Source organism: Equus quagga, chromosome 6 (genome assembly GCF_021613505.1).
Source record: "Equus quagga isolate Etosha38 chromosome 6, UCLA_HA_Equagga_1.0, whole genome shotgun sequence".
Classification (NCBI taxonomy): domain Eukaryota; kingdom Metazoa; phylum Chordata; class Mammalia; order Perissodactyla; family Equidae; genus Equus; species Equus quagga.
The window spans coordinates 87,806,672-87,833,528 of NC_060272.1; the positions used below are offsets into that span (position 1 = coordinate 87,806,672).

General features: G+C 43.5%; 1 protein-coding gene across 1 annotated transcript in view; it reads right to left on the minus strand.

Moving 5' to 3' along the window:
• Positions 1-4,267: 4,267 nt before the first annotated feature.
• NTRK2 (neurotrophic receptor tyrosine kinase 2) overlaps positions 4,268-26,857 on the minus strand; it is a 343,863-nt gene continuing 321,273 nt past the window's right edge. The window contains exons 19-20 of the mRNA XM_046664639.1: positions 8,014-8,172; positions 4,268-7,147 (exon numbers count right to left, since the gene is read on the minus strand). Of these exons, the coding sequence (XP_046520595.1) occupies positions 6,962-7,147; positions 8,014-8,172 (345 nt within the window). The 3' untranslated portion in view covers positions 4,268-6,961. The remainder of the gene's footprint in view (positions 7,148-8,013; positions 8,173-26,857) is intronic.

A 26,857-nucleotide genomic window follows, 5' to 3' on the forward strand; every position in this document is an offset into this window, starting at 1 on the left:
TCACAGGAAAGCGGGAAATTAACACACATGCATAACACCCCGCATACAGCAAGCATTTGTTTTATTAGCCAATTTATTCTAAAGGTAGGGATGCCTGTTTTGATGAGGTTATTGGTCACAATACTTTAGAAGTGTTGTTCCCATCAAGAAATTAGACATCTGTAAGGGTGAACTAAAGGAGTGTATCTGAGGGAGAAAACTAGACGGGAGCTCCAGAGAGGCAGGCGAGGCTCGGGGAAACTTTCTGTTTGGGATTTAAATTGATACTGTTGTCATTGTACCAATAATAGGAATATAAAAATGTAATCTGGGAAAAGTTTGGATCTTTAATAGTCCAAACTGGGTTACGGCTGGCCAAGACATCGGGGGTTTAACTCTCGTCCTTTAATCCACATTTTCTTTGAGTGGGAGATACTCTTTGATCCCACAGGGACACGTGGTGCTATTTGGATTTTTGGACAAGTTCTCGTCCCCTTTCACACAGCTTTGAGTTCCCTGAGTCTCTGCTGAGTTTAGCCTGGTCGGATTTTTTTAACTCAAGGAAAATATATCTGTGCAGTAAGAGGGGTTTTCATGAGGCGAAGTTCCTGAGGAGTTTGATTTGGGGACAGCCTACTGCCAACCTTTATGTTCCTGCAGCCCCCACCAGGAATGCTGTCCAGATGTCTCCTGGCTCTCAGACGAGGCTGCAGGGAGGAGGTCGACACTGAGAAACAAGACTGGGAGATACTGAGACGCAGAAATGTGGGCGGAGTGCTCCAGCGGCGAGGAAGAGACAGGCTAGGAGCCCATGCTAAGCCACTCTCATTTTGTCGTCCCTAGCCTCTCTGATTTAGGAAACACTGGTTAACAGAGAGGTGAAGAGAGTGTGGCATTTTCAACTTGGCTACTTCTGTGCTTGGGTCATTATGATCCTCAAAATTGCCCCAACCCTAAGAGGCCACGATACACGACATTTCCCTTGGTGGGTTTCTTAGGCATGATCTGTTAGAAATCAGGATGATTCTATCTTCTAAGTCGGTGCTATCTAACATGGAAATCTTGAGCCACATGTGGCTATTTAAATGTAAACTACTTGAAATGAAATCAGATTTAAAATTCAGTTCTTCAGTCACACTGACCACATATCAAGTGCCAACTAGCCACATTGGACAGTGCAGATAGAATATTTATATCATTGCAGAAAGTTCTATTGGACAGTGGTGTTGCACTTCTCTAAGAGATAAGTTCAAAGTGTCAGGTTATGGAGGGCTCAGCCAGGGAACTGGTACCAAAGGCCACTTACTCTCATTGCCTTCAACTAACGAACACTGCAGGCATCTTCAGTGGCCATATCTAAAATACAGACAGACAGACAGACAGAAAAAAGAGCACACCAGGCCTTGTGAAAGTTCTATACATTTTTAAAGTAGTCATCATGTCACTTTTGGTGTCTCTTTCGAGGATGTTATTTATTGTAAGACATCATTTTTATTAAGTACACTGTAGTACAAGAGACTTTCCATGTCAGGTTGAGAGAAGCTGGTCACGTGATTTACAAACAAAACTTTTTTTTTAAACACTGATATTCTGGTGTCACTTTGAAATCAGCCAAGATGCAGTGGGTCTTAGTAAAGCAATGGACCTCGAAACAGATTGCAAAACAAGAACCAGTAAGTATCAGCACAGAGACGTCACATTAAAGAAAAAGAAAGCAAATAAAAGGAGAGTTCCAAATACCAGGTCACAATTAAAGGGGCAATATATCTTCAGAGAGAGATTGAAATGTGTGTGTGTATACGGCCTGGATATTTACAAACATCTCTCCATGTACAGAAGCAAATGCAGAGAGTGTCCACATCTCTAGGCAGATTTGTAAGTGATAGGTAATGATCGATGAATGCAGGGAGCAATATTTCACCATAATTTGGTCGTTTGTCAAGGGATTACATATTTAAAATCCACATTTAATTCAAAGACTTTGTATTTAAAACATTTCCAGCTGTTTTATACATTTTTAAAGCAATAGTAAGATATACAAGCTGCAAGATATAGGCCTTTACATTTCATTTCATTTTCTCCGATTTTTTTTTCCAGTTCAAACGTGTGGCTATTAGCAGCTTTATTATGCTTGCTCCAGTATGCTGAACATTCAGCCAACCTTCACGCGGGATCATTTTCATTAATGCACAGACCAAAGAAATAAAACAAACACAGACCTGGCCTAGAATGCATAGACTAAAAAAATGACATCCCCATGTTTTCCCATTTCGTCTCCTGAGACGTATGTTCAGATGGCAAAGTAGTTGCTTGGTTGCTGTTGTGAAATTCACAGTGTTTTGCCTGCAACACATATACACATATATATATTTTTTTGCTTTGCTTTGTGTTTGTGATGAATGGAGCAAAAAATATATAGAAATAAATAAATACATAAATAAAGGTAAAAGGGAAAGAATGGGAAAAAATGAAAAACTAAGGATATTCAAGAGCCTCTGACTTGAGCAGCAGTGATTCATTCCAGCCCTGACACCAAGAAAATACCTCTTCATGAGCTGTCACGTTTAACTACAAATCCCTCCCAGCCCTAATTCTTGAGGATAATATTTGCTATCACAACCTCGGGAGTCTCCGCATTCCACAATGATGCACTGTGAAGAAACTGCTTTCATTGCTCATCCAGCCATCTGAGGAGTGGGGTCACTGGCCGTTCCCCTCGTGAGATTTTCTCTAACACTGATATGGGGCCAAAACAAAACTCAACATTGGAAATAAAAATCCTCAAATGGGAAAAAAAAAGAGCCAGAGAATTGAGGGTATGTGTGTACGCAGTCACGTGTTTAATCAGACACACAATTTAATGTTATTGGCATCATAGAAGGTCCAATTTGCAAAAGGAAAGGTTAAAAAGAAAAGTCTATTTCTGACCAGGGCATCCTGCTGTCACGGCTCTTTGCCAAGGCGGCATTTTGCACTGCTGTTTCTTGCATTCCTGCTTGAATGTGGGGATTTCTAAGCATCGCTCACTTGGCTGTGGGGTCTTGGAGTCTCACCATCGACCTTCAAGACACTGGGCTGCCAACATTTCAGTTCTCTTCTGGAATGCCTGGACTCTGAACACAAGTGTAAAGGGGTCACGGTGGAATGAGGTGAGCATGATACAAATGTGCAAAAAGATGAAAAAAAATCAATTTTCCTTTCCTGGACCTTTACAGAAGGAGATCTATTTCAGTCTGCATTTTCCTTTGCAAGGAGCCAGAGAAAGGACTCAGTGTCGCGGGATGGCTTCGATTCAGTTGTTCTGGGAAGCACATTACCTGAACTATGTCTTCTACCCATGTAGTACGGCACAGAGCTGAAAAGTGCGATGCAGTCCTACCCACGTGGAGAATGGAAGCACTAACAGCAACAGGACATTAAAAAGTTTTGGTTACTTAGCAGATTTTAAGCAAATTATTCCTACTGCACCCTACTTATAATTATCTCTATTACTGTGTGCCTATAAATTTATACATAATCACACAAACTATGCATGTGTGTTCGTATATGTAGAAATCAAGTATTTATAACACACATATAAATACATGAAAATACCACAGGTAGCGTTGGTCTGAACACATACGTATAATATGAGTTCTGATATAATCCTAATAGCATAGTTCAAATGTTTTCTAAATAAGCGTGATTATGACGTGGGTTCAGTGTACAAGGATTTAGCTGAAGCTATGAGCATGATTATATATCATGATATCTCAGTTGCTTGTCATCTCATGTGGTTCATTTCGTTCTAACTTCGTATCCTGGTTCATGAACTTGTTAACATGCTTTCTTTCCTGGCCGGCTTGCTTGTATGTTAGAGTCTCTAGTGGACAGAATCATGAACTTCAGAGTCAGAATACTTCCATAAGTCCCAGTGGTGCCAGAAGCTAGCCTGGGGATTTCTAGCATGCCATTTAACTTCTCCAAGTCTCAATCTCCTCACCTACAAAAAACGGGAATAATTTGCTAACATATGTAAAAAGCATTTGGAAAACTATTAAACAATTTACCAGTGGAAATGTTTGTCAGACTGAGTTTGGGCTAGAGAATTAGGTATGTCACTATGACTGTTGTAGTTTTGAAGGAATTTGATGGCAGGCCATATTCTGTGATCATTACATTCTAGAATGAGAACGCTCCTTTTCTAAAAATTGGAAGAGCATAGAGAAGAGGGGATTGTGAATGTTTTAAGACAGTCTGTGGTTCATTCAGCTACTTCAAAAGCAATCTGGTGTTCTTTCAATGAGAGAGACATCTCTGAAATCAGTACATACTCTTGAGACAACAGAGGAAAAAGATAATAATCAGCAATAGAAAGAACTATAAAACTTCGTGCTTGCATAGAACCTTTTATTTCAAGACCTTGAGGGATCTGTCAGAAGGTAAGGAGACATTTTTTTTCTTTTTTCCTTCAGAGGAAAACAACACAGGAATGGAATGGAATGCTCCCGTCTTCTGATTTGCCTTAAACAAGGCCTTGCTCTAAAACTGCACAGCCCTCCTTAAATTTGATTTCCTAGGGTATTACCTCTTTTGCTGTCTGTTAAAATAAAACAAATAACTTGCAGCTTCTTCCCCCAGAGCAACTGGCCAGTCGCGCAGAAAGACAAACCTGTGTAGGTTTTTAGGTCATTGCTGATGGAATCTAGAAGAGTTTTATACAAATCTGCCCCTTCTTTACCGCTTCACAGAGTGCCACAGTGTTTGCACAGTACCATGGGTCCTTGTAGGATATATACGTGCAGGTATATATCATGGAGATATGGCTTTCATTATATTATTATGTGTATTCTGGAGGGGTGGTTTTTCACCTACAAGGAGAACAAACAGCTCAACTCTCACATCTCATAGGCCAGCGCAGAACTTGAAGGGACCAGGGTTCGTCTTGTCCAACCCTCTTCACTTGACTGCAGATGCTACTGGATTTCCTTTTGTTCTCAGTTAATCGACACTATTGATTTTTTGACAACTGACTTTCAAAGCCTATAATGGAAAATAAGGTGCTCCAGTACTTAAGGGCGTAAGAAAAACCTAAACAGAGCAATTGCACCTTCAGAAACAAATATGAAATAAAATGACCTAAGATGAATTAAAATCACTCCTTTTCAATCTGGCTCGTGTTATAAAGGTGTCAAGTTAGCAAAATTCCCCTCACAGAGGGTAGCACGTTTTCTTGTGGAACAGAAATATTTTTCTTCCTTGGTGTAACTGATCATCAAATAACTGTAAATTTCTATTTAAATTTACAATCTCTTTTTGCAAAACCCATGACTATGCCCAGAAGCACACCTCCAAAGCTTGACCTGGGCATAGCCTCCTATTGGCATGCTGTGCCTAATTTTTTATTTTTACTTCTTTTAATGGAGTGAAGAAAACAAAACAGCATACTGACAATGGAGTACACTTGGAATGAAACCACTCTCCCAACCAGAGCCCAGAGCAAGGTCTTGGCCTGTGTACACTGGGCATCAATGCAGGTGATGCCCCAGGTGAGGTTTCCTTTCCCTCCGGGATTGACTGCCCTTCCCCCAGTCCCACAGTGGGTGCCGCATGGATGGAGACTTCCAGGCTTCAGGGTACATATTTGTTAAAACCCATCACCACCATAAGACCCAGAGACATTTATACTCAGCTAATGAACCCCATTAGCTTCCCCTAATTATATAAGTGATACCTCTTAAGGATCTGCTCTACGTATCAGGGGCACGACGTCTGGAGCGGTAGTTCTGCACACAGGTATTAATCGACGAAGACCATGCACATTTTTGCTTGCACAGTTAAAAGGATGGGTCAGGTGGAGGGTAGGGGTTGGAGAGAAGTGCTATCTGAAAAGTTCAATATAAGAGAAACTTGCCTCTGAATTTATAGCTTGTCCTACCTTTCCAAGTCCTTGGCTTTCCCATCTGACCCTGAAATGATCTCTGGATAAGAATCCACCTATTTTCAACTGAACTTGATAAAGCCTCAGTGATTAACACTTGGAAAAACAAACCAGTGCTATCACCACGATCTACAAAGACAAGACCGTCTGAGCGTGTGATGCGCCATCTTGCGTCTCACGGAAGCCATCTTTTCCCTCTACTACACTCTAGTGTTTCCGGTGATGGGAAAAGAAGAGTCCACGGCACAGAGTTCAACAGTCTTTTTACTCCTCAGAAAGGTCCTCAGGGGAAGGTGCCGAATACATTCCTCCCAGCTAACAGTCGCTGGGGTTTTCCTAAGCGGGGACCGACGCCAGCTGATCCCAATGGTTGTCTTTGTTCCTCTCATACTGCGGTTTATAATAAATCTTCTTTCTCTCTGGTTTTAATCTCCCATAGATAAAAGCTTCCCAGATTGAACACAAGTTTTCCTTCTTCATACACAGGCTTAAGCCATCCAAAATAATAAGAACAGTAATAATAATAAAGAAATAGAAGTGAATCCATAGAAACTCTCGATGTCTGGACAGCAGAAGTGACAAAGTTTAAGTCAAATATTTGTTTTCCCTTTTTTTCATCCACATCAAAGGCAGGAATACAACAAGGCATTGTTAGTTGTGGTGGGCAAACTGGAGTGTCTGCTGATATAACAAATTAGGTTTGTTAAGGCCTTTGTCTATGCAGAGTTAATAGTAATGCAGAAGCCAGATTGATTTAAAAAGGCAGGTAAGGACTGTGAAGCAGGAAAGACAAAAAAGAAAGGAAAAAAAGAAGAAAAAAACCTAGGGAACAAACCAAGGGAGATGGAAAGAGAGAAAGAGATAATGCCAAAAAGAAGTCCATACTGTGTCTACGGATGGAGAAGTACACATTGCTTCCCTCTGAAAGCTTCTCAGTGTCTCTGTTAACGCTGTCAGAGTGAAGAACAGCAGATTGATGGCATCCAGCGGCAGTTAAAAGACGTTCATCCTCTCGGCCCATCTGAGGAGGTGCTTTGGGAAGGATAGACCTGGGGAAGGGCCCTAGCCTAGAATATCCAGGTAGACTGGAGATGCCTTGGCCAAGTTCTGAAGGAGCGTGTGGATGCCCTTGATGTTCTTCCTCATGTGGGGCTCCCGCTGCCAGCACCCCAGCATCAACTCGTAGACCTCCTGGGGGCATGTTCGAGGTCGCTGCAAGACCCTGCCCTGAGTGATGCATTCTATCACCTGGACAGGATGGAGATCAAAGACAGGATCAGACAGGAGGAAAAACCAGGCAGATAAAATAAATGAGGGCTACTTTAAAGAAACCCCTTGATGTTTACTTTCTTCAGAAGGAAGAGAGCAACTATCGTAGTTGGTATATCATGGTTAATTTCACTGCTTTGTATTCACTTTGCAAGCCATAGTGATTTCACCAAACTGGCAAAGAAATCACTTATCTGTATGGAATGCTCCCGAATCTCACCCCAGCATTCCAGTGTGTTTCAGTTGTGCTGGCCTGAGACGGAACCCGGGTCACTTTTGTGTCAGGGCACTGACTGGCCAGTTAACCTCAGGCTATAGACCTGGGCGGTCATTTTCCATGAGGGAATCGGATAAAGGACGGATGTGGGCCTGAAGAAGATATGAGGTACCTGACCCAGAAGTATGCCTCAGAGGTAGACATATTTGCAAAAGAATTATGATGGGAAAACAAAGGGCTTGAGTTTTTTACCAGAAGTAAATGTTCTAGTGAAATGTGCAAAGAGGAAAGAAACTTGAAACCTTATCGGAACAAGACCAAAAAACTAGCTGGATGCTTAGAGTGCGGGATGCTACGCCTGTTATTAACTTACCAGATGAGCAGCACCAAGTAATTCCCAGTCCCATCACCAGAGAACCACAGGCCTGTCAGCACACACTGCTCTGCTTGCTCTAGAACTCTGAAATGTGGAGAGTGACTACACTTCAGCCGTGACACCTAGGCACACGGCAGCCCCTTTGGGAGGGGCTGCTCCCAACAGAGCCACATAAGATGGTGTCCTGACTTCCAGTTGAGGGATTCCCCTTGGCGTCAGCCTTTGCGGGTGTCCCGCCCGGCAACCGCTTACCTCATTGTTCGACAGCTGATACCAGGGCTGTTTGCCATACGTGAAGATCTCCCACAACACGACCCCCAGGCTCCAGACGTCACTTTCTGTGGTGAACTTCCTGTACATGATGCTCTCTGGAGGCATCCAGCGAATGGGGAGCATCGTGTGGCCACCAACCTGGCGGAAAAGGGGTGAACAAGGGGGCATCAGTCACCTCAAAACCAAGTTCCCACGCTCAGGGAAAAAGGAGTGGAAGATAGATGTAGGGGATGTTTTTTTCCTTTCCTTTATTTGTATTTATTTTAATTGTTTATAAACACTTAAGGAAAATACAATTTCTTTATAATCTCAAGCAACAGAGATAGAGGGCAAAGGATGGTCAAAATACTTTTTTCACATGAAAGGTATTTGCAATTCTCCCTTTCTAGAAACTAGATAGGAGCAGAGATGACGATTGGGTGGATGTTCATCTTGGATAAAAAACACACATGGACTTTCTGGTAGGAAGATGACTCTATCTTCTCATTAACAAGATGATTTTGAACAGGATATCAATAAGGTGCTCTGCATCTGAAATGGCCCACCAGATGACTCTGCTTCCTTAGCAAGGCCAGAGCTTCCTTCTGCTTTAAGGTGTTAGGGCGAGTGGACAGCCCTGCCTCGAACACCTTGCCACAACCCAGCAATGGGCAGGGCACAGATTATTCCCATTTTACAGATGAGGCAACTGAGGTTCAGGTTGCTGTGGACACAAAGAAGTCAGGTCTTTGGACTCCGAGCTCAGGGCTTTCCTCTACACTGTGCAACTGAGCTTATTTACAAAAGTAAGTACAATTTTTGAAAAATCCATTTTAGTAATAACACCAGAGCTGAGGCATCGGATGGCAAGAGCATTAGCATAAGCAAAGAGAACTTTGTTTGACAAAGGAGACTTGTTTATGATGCCCTACTTCCTGGAGAAAAGTTTAGAATTCCATTTTCGGGTTTGTAGCCCATGAAGTCTGTCTGATTTTAAAGCCATGATGAGCTTTCTGCACGGCAGTCCTGGGGGTGGTAGGTCCCACTTTTCATGCTGGTAAACCCAGCACTACCAGCCCAAAAGCCGTGCCTGACTCCAGGCAGCAGGTGAGCCCACAGCAGGAGTTAGACTCAGCGCCTGAGTCCTGAGACTAATGCCACGTCGAGTTTCTGCCCAATTCTAAGTCTCAGGATCTATTTCTGACTCATGAAAGGAAGGAAATGGACTAACTACCTGAAAAACGCCACTCAACCTCAGAGCACAAGGAGCTGAGAGCATCAGAGATGTCTAATGTGGTTGGTGATTTCAAATGATGCTCTTAGCGTCAAAGACAGCGCGACTGTAAGAGAAGAGGGTCTTTTTCTATTCTTCTCTGTACTATGACTCCAAATCTGATTGATAGGGACGTAACTTGCTGGCTCGAGGGTAAGCTGCCCCCATATCTTCACTGTTCAGCTTTGAATATACCAAAAGCTCATACACTAAGTAGAGGCAGTTGCCTTCCATCAGCTTTCGATTTCCTCACTTGCCTCTCACCCCGAAGTAACAGGTAGTCGCTATTCAGTGAGCACAGATTTTCCTCATGGAGATGCCTGGACAGGCCTGCAGGTGATGACCATACTCACCATCAGAGTTGATTTCCAAACACAGCCCACGTGACAGAGGCACTCACTGGCCAGAAAGGATGGTGGTAGAAAACTCATTTGAAATGTGTGTTTGTGGGGGACAGGGAGCGAGACAGAGAACCACTTACATGCATCTCCTAGAACCAGACAGCTAAACACCACATTCTGGGCTGGGTTAACCCGGCGACAGACCAGGCTTTCCACGTGCCTTGTGCATTCCCAGCCACTGTGCAGTGGACAGCACTCAGTGCATGACGTTAGAAACTCTGGGTTCCGGTGCACGCTCCAGCGCGCTATTTTCTAGCTGGGTAAACTTGACGAGTTGCCAAACCTCTCTGTGTCTTAGTTTCTCTAACTATAAAATGTGCATACCAATAAATACCTCCCAGGGTTGTCATCAGGTGAATACCCAAGCAGACAATATTTGCAAAAGTGCTTCCTAAATTTTAATTCACTAAATGCTTTCAAGGTTTTACTTTCTTCCGTGTAGCCTTTACTATCTTATTTTCCCAATAGGAAGCAGCCATTCTGGAACAAGAAGAAGAGTCAACACACACGTCTCTCCCATACTCCTCCCTCTGCCGTGACGGGGGCGCTGGGGCTCCTCTGATTGCTGTACCTACTCTATCCGGCTCTCTGTCCTGTGTTCCTAAAGGCCAAAAAAAAAGCTCCTGTTTCCTTTAAAGGTGAAAAAAAAGATTCAAATTTTGATTTACATGTTTTCCCACCTGATCATTTATTTTGTGCTTGCAGTCTCTTTGGGACAGAGTTTTCACTTTGATTCTTTCAAGAGTCCCTTCTGGGATTTCACACATGCTGTTATAAATAATGTTCTCCTGGTCCTCATGTCAAACGGGTGAGTGGTGGGAGAATCGAATCAGAGTTCAGACAGGGTTCACAAGTTTTCTAAACCTGTTTAGAACATTTCTGAGCGTTTTCTTTTGCAGTCCTTTCTCCAGATTTTGGAGCATGTCACAAAAGTAGACCAAAAAAAAAAAAAAAGCCACCGTTGTTACAAATTACTGTCACATTCCAGTCCCGGTCACCCCGTGGCTTTTGGACCTCACAAGCCACATACTGTGCAGCAACAAACACAGTGAGACTGTTGTTTTGCATTGTGCTACCTGGCAACTTGCCCTCACACCCTCTGATATTTGTGAGAGGGAACGTGATCCCAGCTTGACACTGGGCGGCAGGACTGCAGCTTCCACTGCGGGAGATGCCAGCGTGCCTGAGAGGCGCTCCGGGCTCAGGCTGGGTCAGGCCGCATGCTCCTCGCTAAACTCACCAGAATGAACCGATGCAGGATGGGAAATCCAGTTAGATGGGAGTTGACTTGGACCTGGGTTTCTAGTTCCTGCTGTGCTATTAACCAGCTTAGCTAAGTCACCTTAGGTCTGCTTATCTCCTTGTTGGTAAAATGTGACAGGTTAAACCAGCTTAGTTACTTCTAGCACAAAACACTGGTTCTGTAATCACCTACCACCACTTTGCCACCATAATCACCCATCAACACATAGTACCTCACTTTTACAAAGAATTTCCACCCCGTGATCTCACAGGAACCCGATAGTTACCCTCCGGGGTAGACATTAGCTTGTCTTCATATTACAAATAATGTCCCCAAAGTTCAGAGAGTTTAGGTAGCATACCTAAAGCCACACACATAACCTCTCCCCCCTGAACATCTTGAGGTCATTCTGCTAGGTCTCCCTGTGTTCCCGGCTTCTGCAGTCTCTAACACGTGTTCTGTATTCAGCCAGCAAGCTTAGGTGTGGCTCCTTGCCCAGGCCGAACCTACTCCTGCCTCTTGGAAAGTCGGATCTCCTTTCCTTTCTACCTACTTCTCGAAGGTCTCCTAAAGGCAAGCTCAAGTTCACCATTTCAAGGAACTCTTCCTCCCTCAGTGACTTCCTCAGCTCAGTGACTTCCTTCCTCAGCTCAGTGAGTTTTCTAAGCACCAAGAAGTCCAGTACCCCTTAGTACAGCTCTGATAACACTGCAGGCACTCCTTTCATTTGCTAAAGGATCTGTTGCATCAAGAGGGATGAACACTAATCAGTGATGTCTCCCAGGACCTGAGGAAGTAGGTTGGTAAGCATTCCATTGCTTCAAGTGCGTTTCTTATGAGTGCTGATATTTAGGGAGGAATTCTCAATGTGTTCTTTCAAAGAGATCAGTGTTCCCTACCTTCCAGTCCATCCTCCAATAACTACTCTAAATTCCTGATAGACCTAAGCCTTAGATTACATGGACGGAAACAGGCTCACCTATTTCATGCTACAGATAAGAACCATTTAATAAAATTGGTGACTTCTTAAAATGCAACCAAAAATATTGGGGTTCAGAGGAGTACGAGAGCTCTGAGCAGTGTGAGAAATCCCATTCATCCCCCGGTTTGCCATCTATACAGTGGACATAGGGGTCTATGGTACAGACCTGGAACTATTCAATCTGGAAATGCAGTCTAGGAAAAAGTCCGAACGCATAATATGAGGGAGCATTGTTCTACAGGTGGTGACTAGCATCTCATATCTTCTGAGGCTGTAGACAAACAACAGGGACTAAAGAAGAAAGTTAAACCATGAAAAAGAAAAGGACTGAATGACCATCATGGCTGCTAATAATTGCAACTTGCTTAAATCAGCGAAGCTAACCACAGCGATGTCTGAGGCCCATGGCCACAAAGAAATTCCACAGTGCCTAAAATAAATCAAGTTACAGAAAATAATGGATTCTGTTTTTTAAAACATATTAAGATGAGAACTGTTTGTTTAGCTGTTAATGTTTATTTCCATGACACCTCCTAATTTTGATGGTGACGTGTATAGGATGATCTGGTTAAAAACAAAACTAACAACTGTGGTCTAGTCCAAATACCTGGGCCTGAGCATCCTTTAAATCTACCTGTTGGAAAGATAATTAAGACAATAAATCCTGAAGAGAATACTTAAAGGAACTTGGTGAAACTGTCTTGCATTAGAAATCAATGATTTCATTATTTTTAAAACAAATGGGACACATCTAATCAGTTTAACTGCAATATTTATTTCTTACCCAAGAAATACTCTTTCAGTACATTCTCTTAGGTCACTGAGTTATAAATTGTGAAAATTTCCCCATGGCTTAACAAACAATATGATTTCTTTTTCTACATTGGAAAACTAGGATTTAAGGAAGTCGAGGAACTTGCTGAGTAAGTGTAGATATAAACTGGTGGCCAACAATATAGAAGACATCCCTCTATCCCACTACTATTCATGCTGGGAGCCTGGGTTCTTTTCATTTTTTACAAATATACAAAGCATCTTTATCCCTGATACAACTTAATGAGGAATGCATAACCAATTTTCCAGGTACACTGGGAGACGAGAGAGGAGATGAGAAGCTTAGCTCTCCTTCTGTTGGACTTCACATAAAATGCATCTACCATCCTCCTTGCTGCTTCATCATCTTCTCTTCTCTTCTCCAATAGCATCCATTATTCTCAGTGTTGCCCAGTCCATTCCTGCTTCCCTTTCTTTGAATTCCTCTCAAATCTCACTTGTCCAGTCCCATTTCAAATTCCAATGTTTCGTTCAGTCGTGGCTGATTCTTTTTTTATTTCCCCAAATGATTGTGCTTCTCCCCATCCCAACTCATTCTCTGTCCATGGTGACGCCTAGTCTCCAGTCTATGCTTATGAGAGGCAAAATGGTAAGCTGGAGCCTTTCTATAGCTCCAAAGCAAATGCCTAGCTGGCTTTGAAACCACTGATGATTTAAAGGTGAATAATGCTAATCTGGGGCCTTCTAAACTCAACTAGCAAAGACCAATGATGCCTGGGAGGCCACTTTCCGCTTGTGATATTTACTCACTGAGTGAGTGATGGCTTGTTTGGAAGCCAAACATTTTACTCCTTTAGAAACATGCAGGCCAAAGGGCAAACCCCATTAAGAGATGCTCAGTCATCAGAGGCTTTTGGCTGCATTAAATATTGAAGAATCTCCTAGACATCCTCACACACCCTACACCCGACTGCTTTGTTTCAGCAGTTTCTCCTCATCTGTTCCTTAAAAATTCATGAAAGCTGTAAACTCTAAGAAATAGCTGGACCTTATTTACTTATTTATTATGTGTGGCATCTGTAATATGAAGTTAAAAAAAGGAGAGAGAAACAATTTACACAAAATATTCTCCTTGGAGAATCTGGAACCATTGTGGTCAAACTGTGGGCGCTTTATGACCACATCCAGGAAGATCAGAGTTCTCCTATTACAAAGAGTGATGGAGTGCCTCCATGGCATGTGGCTGCTGAACCTGGGGATACTTCGTGGGAAGAAATTCTGCCTTTCCTGTCTTGCCTAGAAGTCTTGAAGGAGCGCTCAGGTTGAGTCAGGGGAAGTGCTGGTGAGAGCCTAGTAACCGTCTCTCTTTCAGTGGGAACTGACCATCACTACACTTGAAATTGTTATTTGCAGGCTAGGAAATCTTTCATTTTCTTTTACCATTACCAATCTGGTCATAGACATAAGGGTTATGACTTAGTAGCTTCAAGACCAACTATTTTTGGATCAGTCAAAGAGAGGGTATGCCAGACCTTATTTTAACAATATTTTTGTGAATACTTTTTTTCATAATTAAATCTCTTTCCTGTCAGAACAAGGCAGATGATCATGTTTTGAAGGGGAAAGTCATAGAACCATTATCGCTATCTTCTGACACTTGGATTCTATGGGAGCAGATAAAGCAAATTCAGTACAAAATTTCCACTGAGAATTGATTTTGCCCTTATTCTACCGTGAAATAATAAGAATACAAATGATGAAAATAACAACAATAATATTAATACTTCATGTCTGTCTAACACTTCTTTTGCTTTTTCATAGCACTTCCACATCAGTTTATTCTATAATAATTGTACCGACCTCAAAATGTGTTTGTGAAGATTAAATGAGTTGCTGTTAGCAAAGCTCTGTGGTGCCATTGTATGATGCCATTTATATGACATTCTTGAAAAAGCAAAGCTATAGGTCTAGAAAACCTATGGTTGTCAGTGGCTGGGAATTGGTAGGGGAGCTTGCCATACAGGCGCACAAGGGAATTCTGGGAGGTGATGGTGGTGTTCTACGTTTTGATTGTGGTGGCAATTAAATGACTGGGTTTGCCAAAACTCAGAACTATGCACTAAAAGAGGTGAATTTTACTATATTTACATTATACGTCAGTGAACCTGACTTAAGAATAAATAAATTCTTAGAATAAAGCCCAATACATAGTAAATGTGCAAAAAGTATTAGCTGCTGTTGTTATGCCAAGTATTTGACTGTCCAGTAATCCTGTGGGGCAAGTCAGGCATTTTCTTTTATCCCAGCTGACGAGATGAGGAATCTCCAGGCCCAGAGGCAAAGCGACCTAACCAAAACCACACAGCCAAGAAGGAGTGGTAGCATCTACACCAGGACCCAGCTCTCCAAACGTGTGGCGCTCTTTCTGTTCTGCCTCAAGTCTGACATGGAGTCAGTCCAGGGATCGGGAAGGCATTAGTCAGCTCAGGATGCCATAACAAAATACCATAAACTGGGTGGCTAAAGCAACAGACATTTATTTTATCACAGTTCTAGAGGCTAGAAGTCCAAGATCAAGGTTCCAGCCATTTTGATTTCTGATGAGAGCTCTCTTCCTGGCTTGCAGATGGCGATGCAGAGCTGTGCGTGTGCAGAGAGAAAGTGAGTTTCTGGTGTCTCTTTTTACAAGAACACTAATCTTATTGGATCAGGGCCCCACCTCATAACCTCGTTTAACCTTAATTACTTCCTCAGAGGCTCCACCTCCAAATACAGCTGCACTGGGGGCTAGAGCTGCAACATATTAATTTTAGGGGGATGAAAACATTCATTCCATAATGTGTCCTTGCTAATGCTCCTCCTTCTGATTCCAGAACACTCTGGGGGAGCAAGAACAGCTCTGAATACAGCCATATCTCGGAGATGTTGCTAGTTCAGTTCCAGACCACCACAATAAAGGAATTAGCACAATAAAGTGAGTCACACAAATTTTTGGGTTTCCCAGTGCATATAAAAGTTATGTTTACACTATACTGTAGTCTATTAAGTGTGCAACAACATTATGTCTAAAAAAATGTACATACCTTAATTAAAAAAATACTTTATCGCTAAAAAATGCTGGCCATCATCTGAGTACTCAGGGAGCCATAATCTTTTTGCTGGTGGAGGATCTTGCCTTGATGTTGATGTCTGCTGACTGATCAGAGTGGTGACTGGTGACGTTTGGGATGGCTGTGGCAACTTCTTAAAATAAGGTGACAATGAAGTTTGCCACAGTGATTGACTCTTCCTTTCACAAATGATTTCTCTGTTGCATGCGATGCTGTTTGATAGCATTTTACCCACAGTAGAACATCTTTCAATATTGGAGTCAACCCTCTCAAACCCTCCTGCAGCTTTATCGACTAGGTTTATGTCATATTTGAAATCCTTTGTTGTCATTTCAACAATCTTCACTAGGAGTAGATTCCATCTCAAGAAACCACTTTCTTTGCTCATCCATTAGAAGCAACTCCTTGTCCATTAAAGTTTTATCATGAGGTTGCAGCAATGCAGTCACATTTTCAGGCTCCACTTGTAATTCTTGCTCTCTCATTATTGCCACCACATTTGCAGTTACTTCCTCCTCTGAAGCCTTGAACCCCTCAAAGTCATCCATGAGGGTTGGAATCAACTTCTTCCAAACTCCTATTAATGTTGATAATTTGCCCTCTTTCCATGAATCACAAATGTTCTTAATGGCACCTAGACTGGTGAAGTCTTTCCAAAAGGTTTTCAATTGACTTTGCCCAGATCCATCAGATGAGTCACTATCTGTAGCAGCTATAGCCTTACAAAATGTATTTCTTAAATAGTAAGACTTGAAAGTCAAAATGACTCCATGATCCACGGACGGCAGAAGGGATGCTGTGTTAGCAGGCATGAAAACAACATTGATCTCATTGTACATCTCCATTACAGCTCTTGGGTGACCAGGTGCACGTCAATGAGCACTAATATTTTGAAAAGAATCTTTTTTTCTGAGCAGTAGGTCTCAACAGTGGGCTTAAAACATTCAGTAAACCATATTATAAACAGATGCGCTGTCATCCAAGCTTTGTTGTTCCATTATAGAGCACAGGCAGAGCAGATTTAGCATAATTCTTAAGGGCCCTAGAATTTTTGGAATGGTAAATGAGCATTGGCTTCAACTTAAAGTCACCAGCTGCATTAGCCCCTAACAAGAGACTCAGCCTGTCCTTTGAAGCTTTGAAGGCAGGCACTGACTTCTCCTCTCTAGCTGTGAAAGTCCTAGATGGCATCTTCTTCCAATAGAAGGCTGTTTTGTCTGCATTGGAAATCTGTTGTTTAGCGTAGCCACCTTCATTGATTATCTTGGCTAGATCTTCTGGAGAACTTGTTGCAGCTTCTATATCAGCACTTCCTGCTTCACCCTGCACTTTTATGTCAAGGAGACGGCGTCTTTCCTTAAACCTCATGAACCAACCTCTGCTAGCTTCAAACTTTTCTTCTGCAGCTTCCTCACCTCTCTTACCCTTCACAGAGTTGAAGAGAGTGAGAGCCTTGCTCTAGATTAGGTTTTGACTTAAGGGAGTGTTGTGGCTGGTTTGATCTTCTATCCAGACCACTAAAACTTTCTCCACATCAGCAATAAAGTTGTTCCACTTTCTTATCATTTGTGTGTTCACTGGAGTAGCACTTTTAATTTCCTTCAGGAACTTTTCCTTTATGTTCACAACTTGGTTAGTTGTTTGGTGCAAGAGGCCTGGCTTTCAGCCTATCTTGACTTTCAACACGCCTTCCTCACTGATCTTCATTTCTAGCTTTTGATTTAAAGAGAGAGACATGCAACTCTTCCTTTCACTTGAACACTTACAGGCTATTATAGGGTTATTAATTGGTCTAATCTCAATATTGTTGTGTCTCAAGGAATAGGGAGGCCCGAGGAGAGGGAGAGAGATGGGGAAACAGCCGGTTGGTGTAGCAGTCGGAACACACACAACATTTATTGACTAAGTCTGCCGTTTTACATGGGTGTGATTGATGGAGCCCCCCAAAAATTACAACAGTAACATCAAAGATCGCTGAGCACAGAGTACCACAACAAATAGAATGATAAGGAAAATTTTGAAATATTGTGAAAATTACTAAAATGTGACACAGAGACACGGAGTGAGAAAATACTGTTGGAAAAATGGCACTGATAGACTTGCTTGATGAAAGGTTGCCACAAATCTTCAATTTATAAAAAACGCAATCTCTATGAAGCACAAGAGAGTAAAGTGCAACAAGATAAGGTATGCCCGTGCTAGGAGCTGTGCAGTTCTGGTCCAGAATGCAAATCTGTGGTCCGCTTTCAGCATCTTTATGTCCGCAGGTGAAGGCTCAATGCCACTCCTCCCTTCCCTTCCCAGGTAACTCTTGACGGTTTCCCTATTACCAACTAATTCTAGAGCTGAGCAAATGGCTTAAACCGGCTCTCGTTCCAGATTCAGCTCATGTCCAGTGCAAAGCTCAGGGCCATCTCAGTCCTCACCCTGTCACCTATACCCCACTCCATCCCAATTTCCCTGGTGGAAGCTAAGGAAGACTGAGCAGACCCTAGAACCCCCTAGTGACATGCAGATAAAGGCAGAAGGGCTTCCTGGACTTTGTGTCACCTAAGTGACATCCCTTGTGGGTCCCATTGTCCCCTACTTGTGTACTAGCTACAACTTAAAGAGCCACAGAGCCCCAGTCTTAGAAATGATTGTAGTTTCACCTTATTTTACATTTTGGCTCTAATCAGGAGCAAATAAGTCTTCCCTTGGTAAAGCATAAAACTGCAAGCACACTGATGTTTAAGATCACATTTGGATCTAAAAACCCAAGATTCTTCATCTTAACAATAAAGTGAAGTCAGAAAGTAACAACATGCTCTCCTCCTTCCTCTGATTCCTTCTCCACCCCTATCCCACTAACTGTTATCAACTTTGATGGGGAGTTCCCGAGTGGCTCAACGGGAGGATGAAACCTTTGGAAGGAACTAATACAGCATGCTGCCTGGTGTGTAATTATTGTAGAAAACTTATACATCTCTCAGCGATGGGACGCTGTATATTCCAACCATATGCATTTCATCAAACTGCCTTTATTTTAATGTTCAATGTTACTGAGCTTTTTATGGCCGCCTGATAATTATGGTTTTAGACCCAAGAGACCATCTGACTCTTCAGCATTTGAGACCAAAGCAATGCATCCTTTGATGGTGAAAAGCCAACGGGGACTGACATGTGCTGAGCAAAGGTAATCAGAAAAGCAGGAGCAATATATATTCATGTAACTGTCTGTAGTAAGGTGACTGCATGATGTTGGTTAAGAACCAAAATTCCATTGTGAAATTGTTTCTATGGAAATAACTCAGAAACGCTAGTATTCCAGCTAGCTTTTAGAAAAGGAAGAAATCAATGATTTATCAACATAGTAGGAAAAAATTAGCTTCACTGTATTAGAAACAGCTCTCTCCATCCCAGCTGCGATTACCATGATTACTGCTGCCCCGGGTGCATCATGCCCAGCAAGTGGAGAGATCTGTTTTCTGGATGGACACCACATATCTATGCCACCATTGATGCCAGTTGGTCAGTTAACACTGAAGGCCCTGCCAGAATGTACATTCCACCACTAACCTGAGATGAGGACTTATTATATCAGAGCTGGTTCAAAATGAATAAGGTCCTCTTTCATCCCAGCTCATTCTGATATGGAAACTGATGTCTGTGTCCATGGGAGTGTAACAATAATGGGAAAGTTGCTTTTTTCCAGGGAGCTCTGAATGCCTACCTAATGTCATTACGGCCCTTTTCTGCTATGTCTGTGATCTATGTAATGCATGGAGATTGTGACCTTGGTTATAAAGGACATTGTGATTTGTTATGATGATCATGGGAGCCAAGAAATAATATAACAAAATTCACTCAGTTAGGGAGCCAAGAAATAATATAACAAAATTTACTCAGTTACTGAGCACCTACTCTGTGTGCCATGCTTTGTGCTAAAAACATTACCTACATTTAAAACCCATTTTCTCATACTTCTCCATACATACCTACAGAGAAAACCTACCTACAGAAAGTGCACTTATTACAAGAAGCAGCTGTTTTGCAATTGTGAACCTGGTACTCAGTTCCTCACCAGCAGCTCTTCTGTGCAAAATGAATATTGGCAGCTCAGTGTTATGGAAAACCAGCATGGTGTAACTGGATGTTTCTCAAAGCTTTCCACCAAAGCACCCCAAACCACAGAAAGAAGTAAAAAACTAGGGGTGTGGGGAGTAATTGTCTGTGGGTCTAGTCCAAGGTGCTTATGGCAAATGTGGAATTTGTTTAATGTCTTATATTTTATCTTTATCTTTAACATCTAATATAATTGTTGCATTAGACTCCATAAGGAATTATGAAAAGTGAGGTTTTTGTCCCTCAATCGCTTATTAAAGTTGATGCTTTAGAAACACAGTCCATGTTTATCTGGTGGCCTCACGGGTCTCTGGTTGGGACACACCATCTTGTGTTCAAAGGCTACCCAGACTCCTGTTTGAAAGACTCTGGTGGCAGAAAGTGACAGGTTTTGGAGTCAACAGAACTGGTTTCCTGTTCTAGCTCAGCCACTTACTAACTAAGTGAATGTAAATAAATCACTTTATGTCTTAGAGTCTCTTCTTCACCTCTAAATAGGAATAAAACCTCATAAACCTAAATCCAGCCAATACCCTTCCTCGATAGGCTAAGTTCTAGAACATGTGGTAAAGAGCCCAATGGCCAGAAGAAACAAAAAGAAACATTCAGACCATAGCCTTGGGATTGCACAACCCTGCAACCAGATTCCGTACATCCTGTCCACTGCACGGTCCTGAGTGGCTCCATTCCCACTGCGGTCCACACAAATGCCCCCTCCTGGCATGCTCAACATAGTGACCTGCATCAGAAGCCTGGGGCTCTATTCTGGGGCTTAAAGACTCTCCACATGACTGGGGAAGTCACTGTCTCCCTCTAAACCATGTTTTGCACTTATAGATTGGGGACAATGATACTTACTGTGTCTTCTCTGTGAGCCTCAAGTGAGGTAGCTGGCAAAGTGTGGCTTAAGTGGTTAACACCCAATCCACATGCAATATCTCATTACTCTTGCTTCTTTTCCAGTACCTTTATTTCAGTACATTTCAACAAACTTGTATTTGGTTAGTGCTATGTGCACTGTGGGGAAGCAACATTGAATGAGAATAGCTCCTTGCTGTCTGGAGTTTGTTGTGCAACCATAATGCAGGGCAGAGAGCTGACACCATGGAGGAAATGTGAACAGCCGGCTGTGGACCATGATGCTGCTGCAGTTTAGCCCACAACTTCATCAGCTTCCTTCCACTAATAGGTCAATGTTAGGATGCCTGCACATTTGCTACTATGTCCAGAGGGTCCCATGCAGGGAGACTATTGGGAAATAGCAGGAGAAAAAGTTCTCAAAGAAGATCAAGCCCCTGATTCCTCACTGAAGTTCCCTCAGGAGTAGAAGTTGGCCACAGTGCCCTGAAGAGGCTATGATGGCAGAGTTGTGTTCAGCTTTGCGGCTAACGTTTAACATCTAGCTACTATTTATTGCAGGCGTAGCATATGTGAGGCATGACCAAGAGCTTTACCCATATTATTTCACGGAGCTGCATTGAACCACAACCAAGCCAGTGCAGGGATGAAGACCGTGCATCAGGTAGGGATCACCATCAGCTGCAGGTGACAGAGACAGTGGCTTAAACATGGAGGAAATTCACTTTTGTCCCTTACTGGAAGTCTTGAAGAATGCTGTCAAGGGCTGGTGGAATATTCTATGAAGTTCTTTCAAGGACATCCTTCAACAAACATCTCAAATCTGTCCATGTCCTTCCACCTCCATTTTGATCTCCTGGTTCTGTCATTTCCCTCCCTGGGCTACTGCAACAGCCTCCTAACTGGTCTTCCTCTTTCCCTTCTTAGCTTTTTCCAAACCACTGTCCATACAACAGCCAGAACAATAGTCTTAAAATATTAATTCCATCAGATCATTTGATTTTCCTGCTATAAACTCTTTAATGACTCCTCATTGCCTTTAGGATAAAATTAAAAGTGGTTAAAATGGCTGATAGAACCCTGGTTGATCTTAGCACCTCCTTCTCCAGTCTCCACTGATGCTTTCCCCTTCCTTGCAGTGACCCATCTATTTTGGTCTAAATGTCCTCAGCACTTTCTCACCTTAGGTCTTCACACATGCAGCTCCTCAATTTTTACCTGGCTGCCTTCTACTTGCCCATCAGAACTTAGCTTAAACATCATCTTCTTAGACACCAAAAGCAAGTTAGACTATCGGGCAGTTCTGCTGACTTTCCCCTCACAGCACCGATCAGGTGTAAGGACATGCCTATTTGTGTGGTCATGTGGTTGCTATCCCCGTCTGCCCCTAGACTACAAGTTTCATGAAGGAAGCACTGTCGGTGCTTGGATGGTCAACAGACACATGTCGAGGAAAACAATTGCATCTGGCTGCCTCAGGGAATGGGCTGGGTGGGTAGACAATCCAGTGTGAAATAAATATGGAAGGAAACAGGGGCTACAGCCAGAAAGGCAGCTTCCTGTCTGCCCTCCTCGGGGCTGTCAGAACAAACCCCTTAGAGCCGACGGGGGTATCCAGAGGGGAAAAGGAAAAATGGACAGTAGCCGATTAGCTTTAGGGAGCGACACCCGTTTTTCATTTAAACTGTAAATAAGGAATGGAAACAGACATATGTTGAACACAGAGTAATGAACATACGGGGTAAGCTACCATGAAAAGCTGTGGAAGCTGAAGATTAATGAGCTGAAGTGACACCTCGGTAGAGGAGAGGGTGTGAGGATGCTGGGAGAAACCAGAGAGAATGGAAAGGCTGAGTGGCTTGTCCTACGGGTTCCCTTCTCTTCGCTCACCCTGTGGCATGTCCCATTGGCCATCCCAGCTTCCCTCCATGAAGCCATCCCACTTACAGAGGTTCCTTGTGGCCTCATCAGAATTTCCCATGGGAGGGGCTCAGGGGTGGCAGACGCTTGGCTAGGGGAGAGGCTGGTCTGAAGCACACTTGGCATGGCACCGCCTATACATAGTCTTGATGGCTGGAGAGGTAAAGGGGCAGATGGAGATTAACAAAGGAGGCCTAAAGCCCCAAGCCAGCCCTCAGTATCACCACTGCCTCCTGTACGAGCTGTCCTCTGACTCTCACCTACTGCCATAGCTCCACCACCTGAAACCGTGACCAGAGTGCTGTGGAGTAATGAAAGTTGGGAGAATTCAACCTGGAAGCCAAATCCCCGTCTTCAAAAGCTTATCCATTTCCACCACAGCAGATAACATTAAGAAAAGCTATTATAACATTTTTCAGATTCTCAGACCCTCATTGCAGAGAGTATAGGTTGATCTTTTCAATCATTGAGTTGATAATCATTTGTTTGTTTTGGTATCATTCACTCATTCAGCAAAAAAATTTATTGAGCTACCTGTGGGGTGCTGGGCATGGTCCTAGGCACGGGGGATGTGGATGTGAATCAGCTCCATGTCCTCATGAAGTTCTCCTTTTAGTGGGAGACATAGACCATACATAAATAAACACATAGCTAAGTACGATAATGTCAGGTGGTCGTAAACACCGGAAGAAAAAGAGAGTCAGTAAATGAAAAGGACACTGGGGCAGTGCTCTTTAGATGGGAGGGTCAGCTAAGGATTTTCTGAGCAGGTGATACCTAAGCAGAGATCTGAATAAAGTGAAAGAGCAAGACATGCAAACATCAGGAAGAAGTGCATTCCAGGCACTGGGGTCAACTGGTGCAAAGGCCCGGAGGTAGGAACAACCTCAATATATTTGAACAGTAAGGAGGCCAGTGTGGCTGGGGTCACCGCAGCAAGAGGGCAAGTGGTAGGAAAGAGGTGGAGTGTCACCTGGGCCATCATTGATGGAGTTTTCTGTAATGTCACAGCTGCACTGGGGGCTATGTGTCTGTAACTATATGTCATATCTGTATCTATATTTATATTATATGTTTACTTCTATATCTAAATAATATGCTACATCAAATAGTATTTTAAGGCAAGCTACTTAATACGGGGCTTTACAACAAACACATAATCTGTGAGCCAACTATCACCCCCATTACTGAGTAGGGAGACTAAGACATGAGCTCAAGACTGTAGTCAGGATCAGGCTCTGAGATGGCGACAGCGGACAGATGTTTCAAGTCCATGAATCTTGCTGCTTTCTCTTTGACTTTTGCCTCTTATTTCGCAACATCCCCAACTCCACCTGGAGGCGTGCATACCTGCTAAAGCCGTCAGCAGCCACTTTCTCTGAGCTCTGTTCAGGGGGAAACTCTTTCTTCCCTGATCCAGAGAATTCGACAATGACATCATTGCGCTGCAGCAATACCCAATGGTTGTTTTTGCAGAAATGATGGATTTAGGACGCAAAGTGGCTCTGCTGTGTGGGTCCCCAGCCCCTCTGTCAGTGGAAGGAAGAGGGGCAGAGAGGACCCTATTCCTTCCAGGTCTTCGGCAGCAGGGGTGTCTTCCTGAGCTTCCCCGGGTGGCTACTTACAGCCGCTTGGTGTTTGGCCTTAGAATTTATGCTGAGGGTCTCTGCAGGCTTCCTGCTGTCAGTACAGAAGTAGGAGACTCCCTCCACATGAGCTTGCTTTTCCTGATTATTTCCCCAATATTGCTCCAGTTATAGGATCACGTCACTGCTTGAGGTCACCCTTTGACTCCTAAAACAATTGGCATTTCCTTTGAGGAAGAAAGCTGCTCTCGTGCTGTCCCAGGGAAGAAGAGAAAGATTCCACCAGCCTGAAGTCCATAATGATGGTCTGTCAGCATCTTTCTTTGTGCATCTTCCTTCCTGCCTCTTGATCCCTTAGTCAACCCCTATGGCCATTTTTCTTCAAATTCCTTCTCAAGATGTCTATCCCCGACAATTACAGTTGTTTATACCAAAACATCTATTTAGGTCCAGATCATTGGCATTTAGGATACTATATTTACTGCTTAATATCTACTTGAATCCATTTACGGAAATAGCTTTCATGAAACACAAACAGGTTTTTAAGTGCTACTATCTACTCTGTGAACAGACTTAGGGATACCAATTCTCCTCGGCTGTGAATTTGTCTTTAGAGATGAAAATAAGAGCACTCCAGAGAGGGGCGAGATTTATACAGAACCAAGAAGCTACTGCAAATTAACTGAAAACTGCAGGGAAAGGCAACTTCAGAACACTGGAGTTTTAAACAACCTGCTCCCCTTTCCAGTGGTGGTGTGTCCTCTGCTTACCTGAGGGTTAAATGTCCTCAAATTTCCTCCCTCCTCTGAACCCTTGCTCCTCCTTCTGTCTTCTCCATCCCCTTAAATACCACCACCATCCCCACCAACCGCCACTAATTTGTTCAAAGCTAACAACCCAGGAGTCCCCATTGCTTCCTCATTTCCCCTTATCCCCCATGGCCAGGGCATTGTCGGGTTCTTTCAGCTCTGCCTGGGAAGCATCCCCTGAATGCACCCACCTGAGCATTTCCACTGGGACTGCTTAGTCCCGGCCACCTCAGGCTCGCACCTAGGCTGCCGCAATAGCATCCTCTGAGCTCTCACAGCCCCGGGTGCTGCTCCAACTCAGCGGGCAGCCTCCTTGGTGCCTCTCATCCTAGCCCAGCCTGATGTCGAGGGCACCATCTCAAGACAGCTGTCCTCTGCCCCAAGAAACTCCTCCACAGCCTTGGTGGTCTCTTCCTGCCGCCTCTGCCCCACAGGAGGGGCTCGCTGAATGCCCCTATAACTAGATTTGAAGAAAACTTAGAACTGGAGCAGTCAAATCACAGAACGGATATAACCACCACAAAAGTGTTGTTAGTTCTTTACAGGCTGTATTTGATAAAACTTTCCGAAGACAGGAATGTTTACTTTTTGAGGAATTTGTGAATTGACCATTTTAGTGGTCACTTCGATGCTTCTCTAGATGAAATCACTAAAGTTGCACCATTATTTTAAAGAGGAGAAAGTGGCTATGCCTGAAGAAAAAAAATTAGTTTCAGCAGAAAAGGAACCCAAAGTGATTTTCAAAAAGTCAAACATGCAGAGAGACAGTAGCACCTAACAGCATCTGGGAAGCCGGCACAGCCACACGTCCACGGCTCACCCCAGACGTCACACGCCAGCCTCTGCGTCAGGCTCCTAACAATCTCTGCTAATGAAAACTCAGCCAATCGGAACTGGCCTCATCCTCTTGGGGGTCTTCAGAAATTACGACCAGGCTGGCTTTGATTTATATCACCCACGTTCTTGTCAGGAAAACCAGGAGCTGGGCGGGGGGTAGGGGTTTATTTACCTGGTGGGAAGCAGGCTAAAGTGTTGCCTAAACACTATCTTCGAGTGATGAGGCCCTGTCACCAGGAGAAGAATGCCTGGTGCTCGTCACCAAAGGCAGAGCAGGAAAAGGTGAGGGTGAATTGTTGCGCGAGGGTCTTGTCTTCGATATAATCAGCTTTTTGACATGAAGGCCAATAGGTCATTAACTGCTTGAATGCTCGATGAGGGGGGCTGTGAATTTCCTTTCTCTGTACACTTCTGATACCCTATATTAAGATACTCAGTGGGGCTTTTCCAGTTGTCATCCTAATTTAAAAATTCGGGCCTCCAGCTGAGGGAAAAGGAGTTCTGGGTACCCCATATTCCAGAGAAATTCTCTATCAGTCAGGCATCTGACAGCTGGATCAGACTCCTGCCCCCATAATAGAAAAAGCCCTACAGTAACTGCCCACCACCTTATATCCCTCTCCTCAGTCTGTATGGGAGGGGTGTGAGCAAGAGTAACGAGGGGCTATTGATCCGGGGGGCATTGGTGGAATGTTCCTAAAGAGAGGTCATTTCCTTCCCTTCTCCTTTCTGCACCTCCACCTCCCCCCCACCTGGCCCCAACCTGAAATCAAGTAAGGGAATTCAAGAGAATTACTCATAAAGACTGGGGAGCCTTAAGAAGGAAGATCGGGACCTCATTTTGCATTTGGGCTTCTGTTTAGGCAGCAGACTGTGTGCACTACACAGGAAAAGGGAAGTGGGTGGAGAAAGATGGCGGAGCTGAAGAGGGGGAGCAGGAGAGCCCA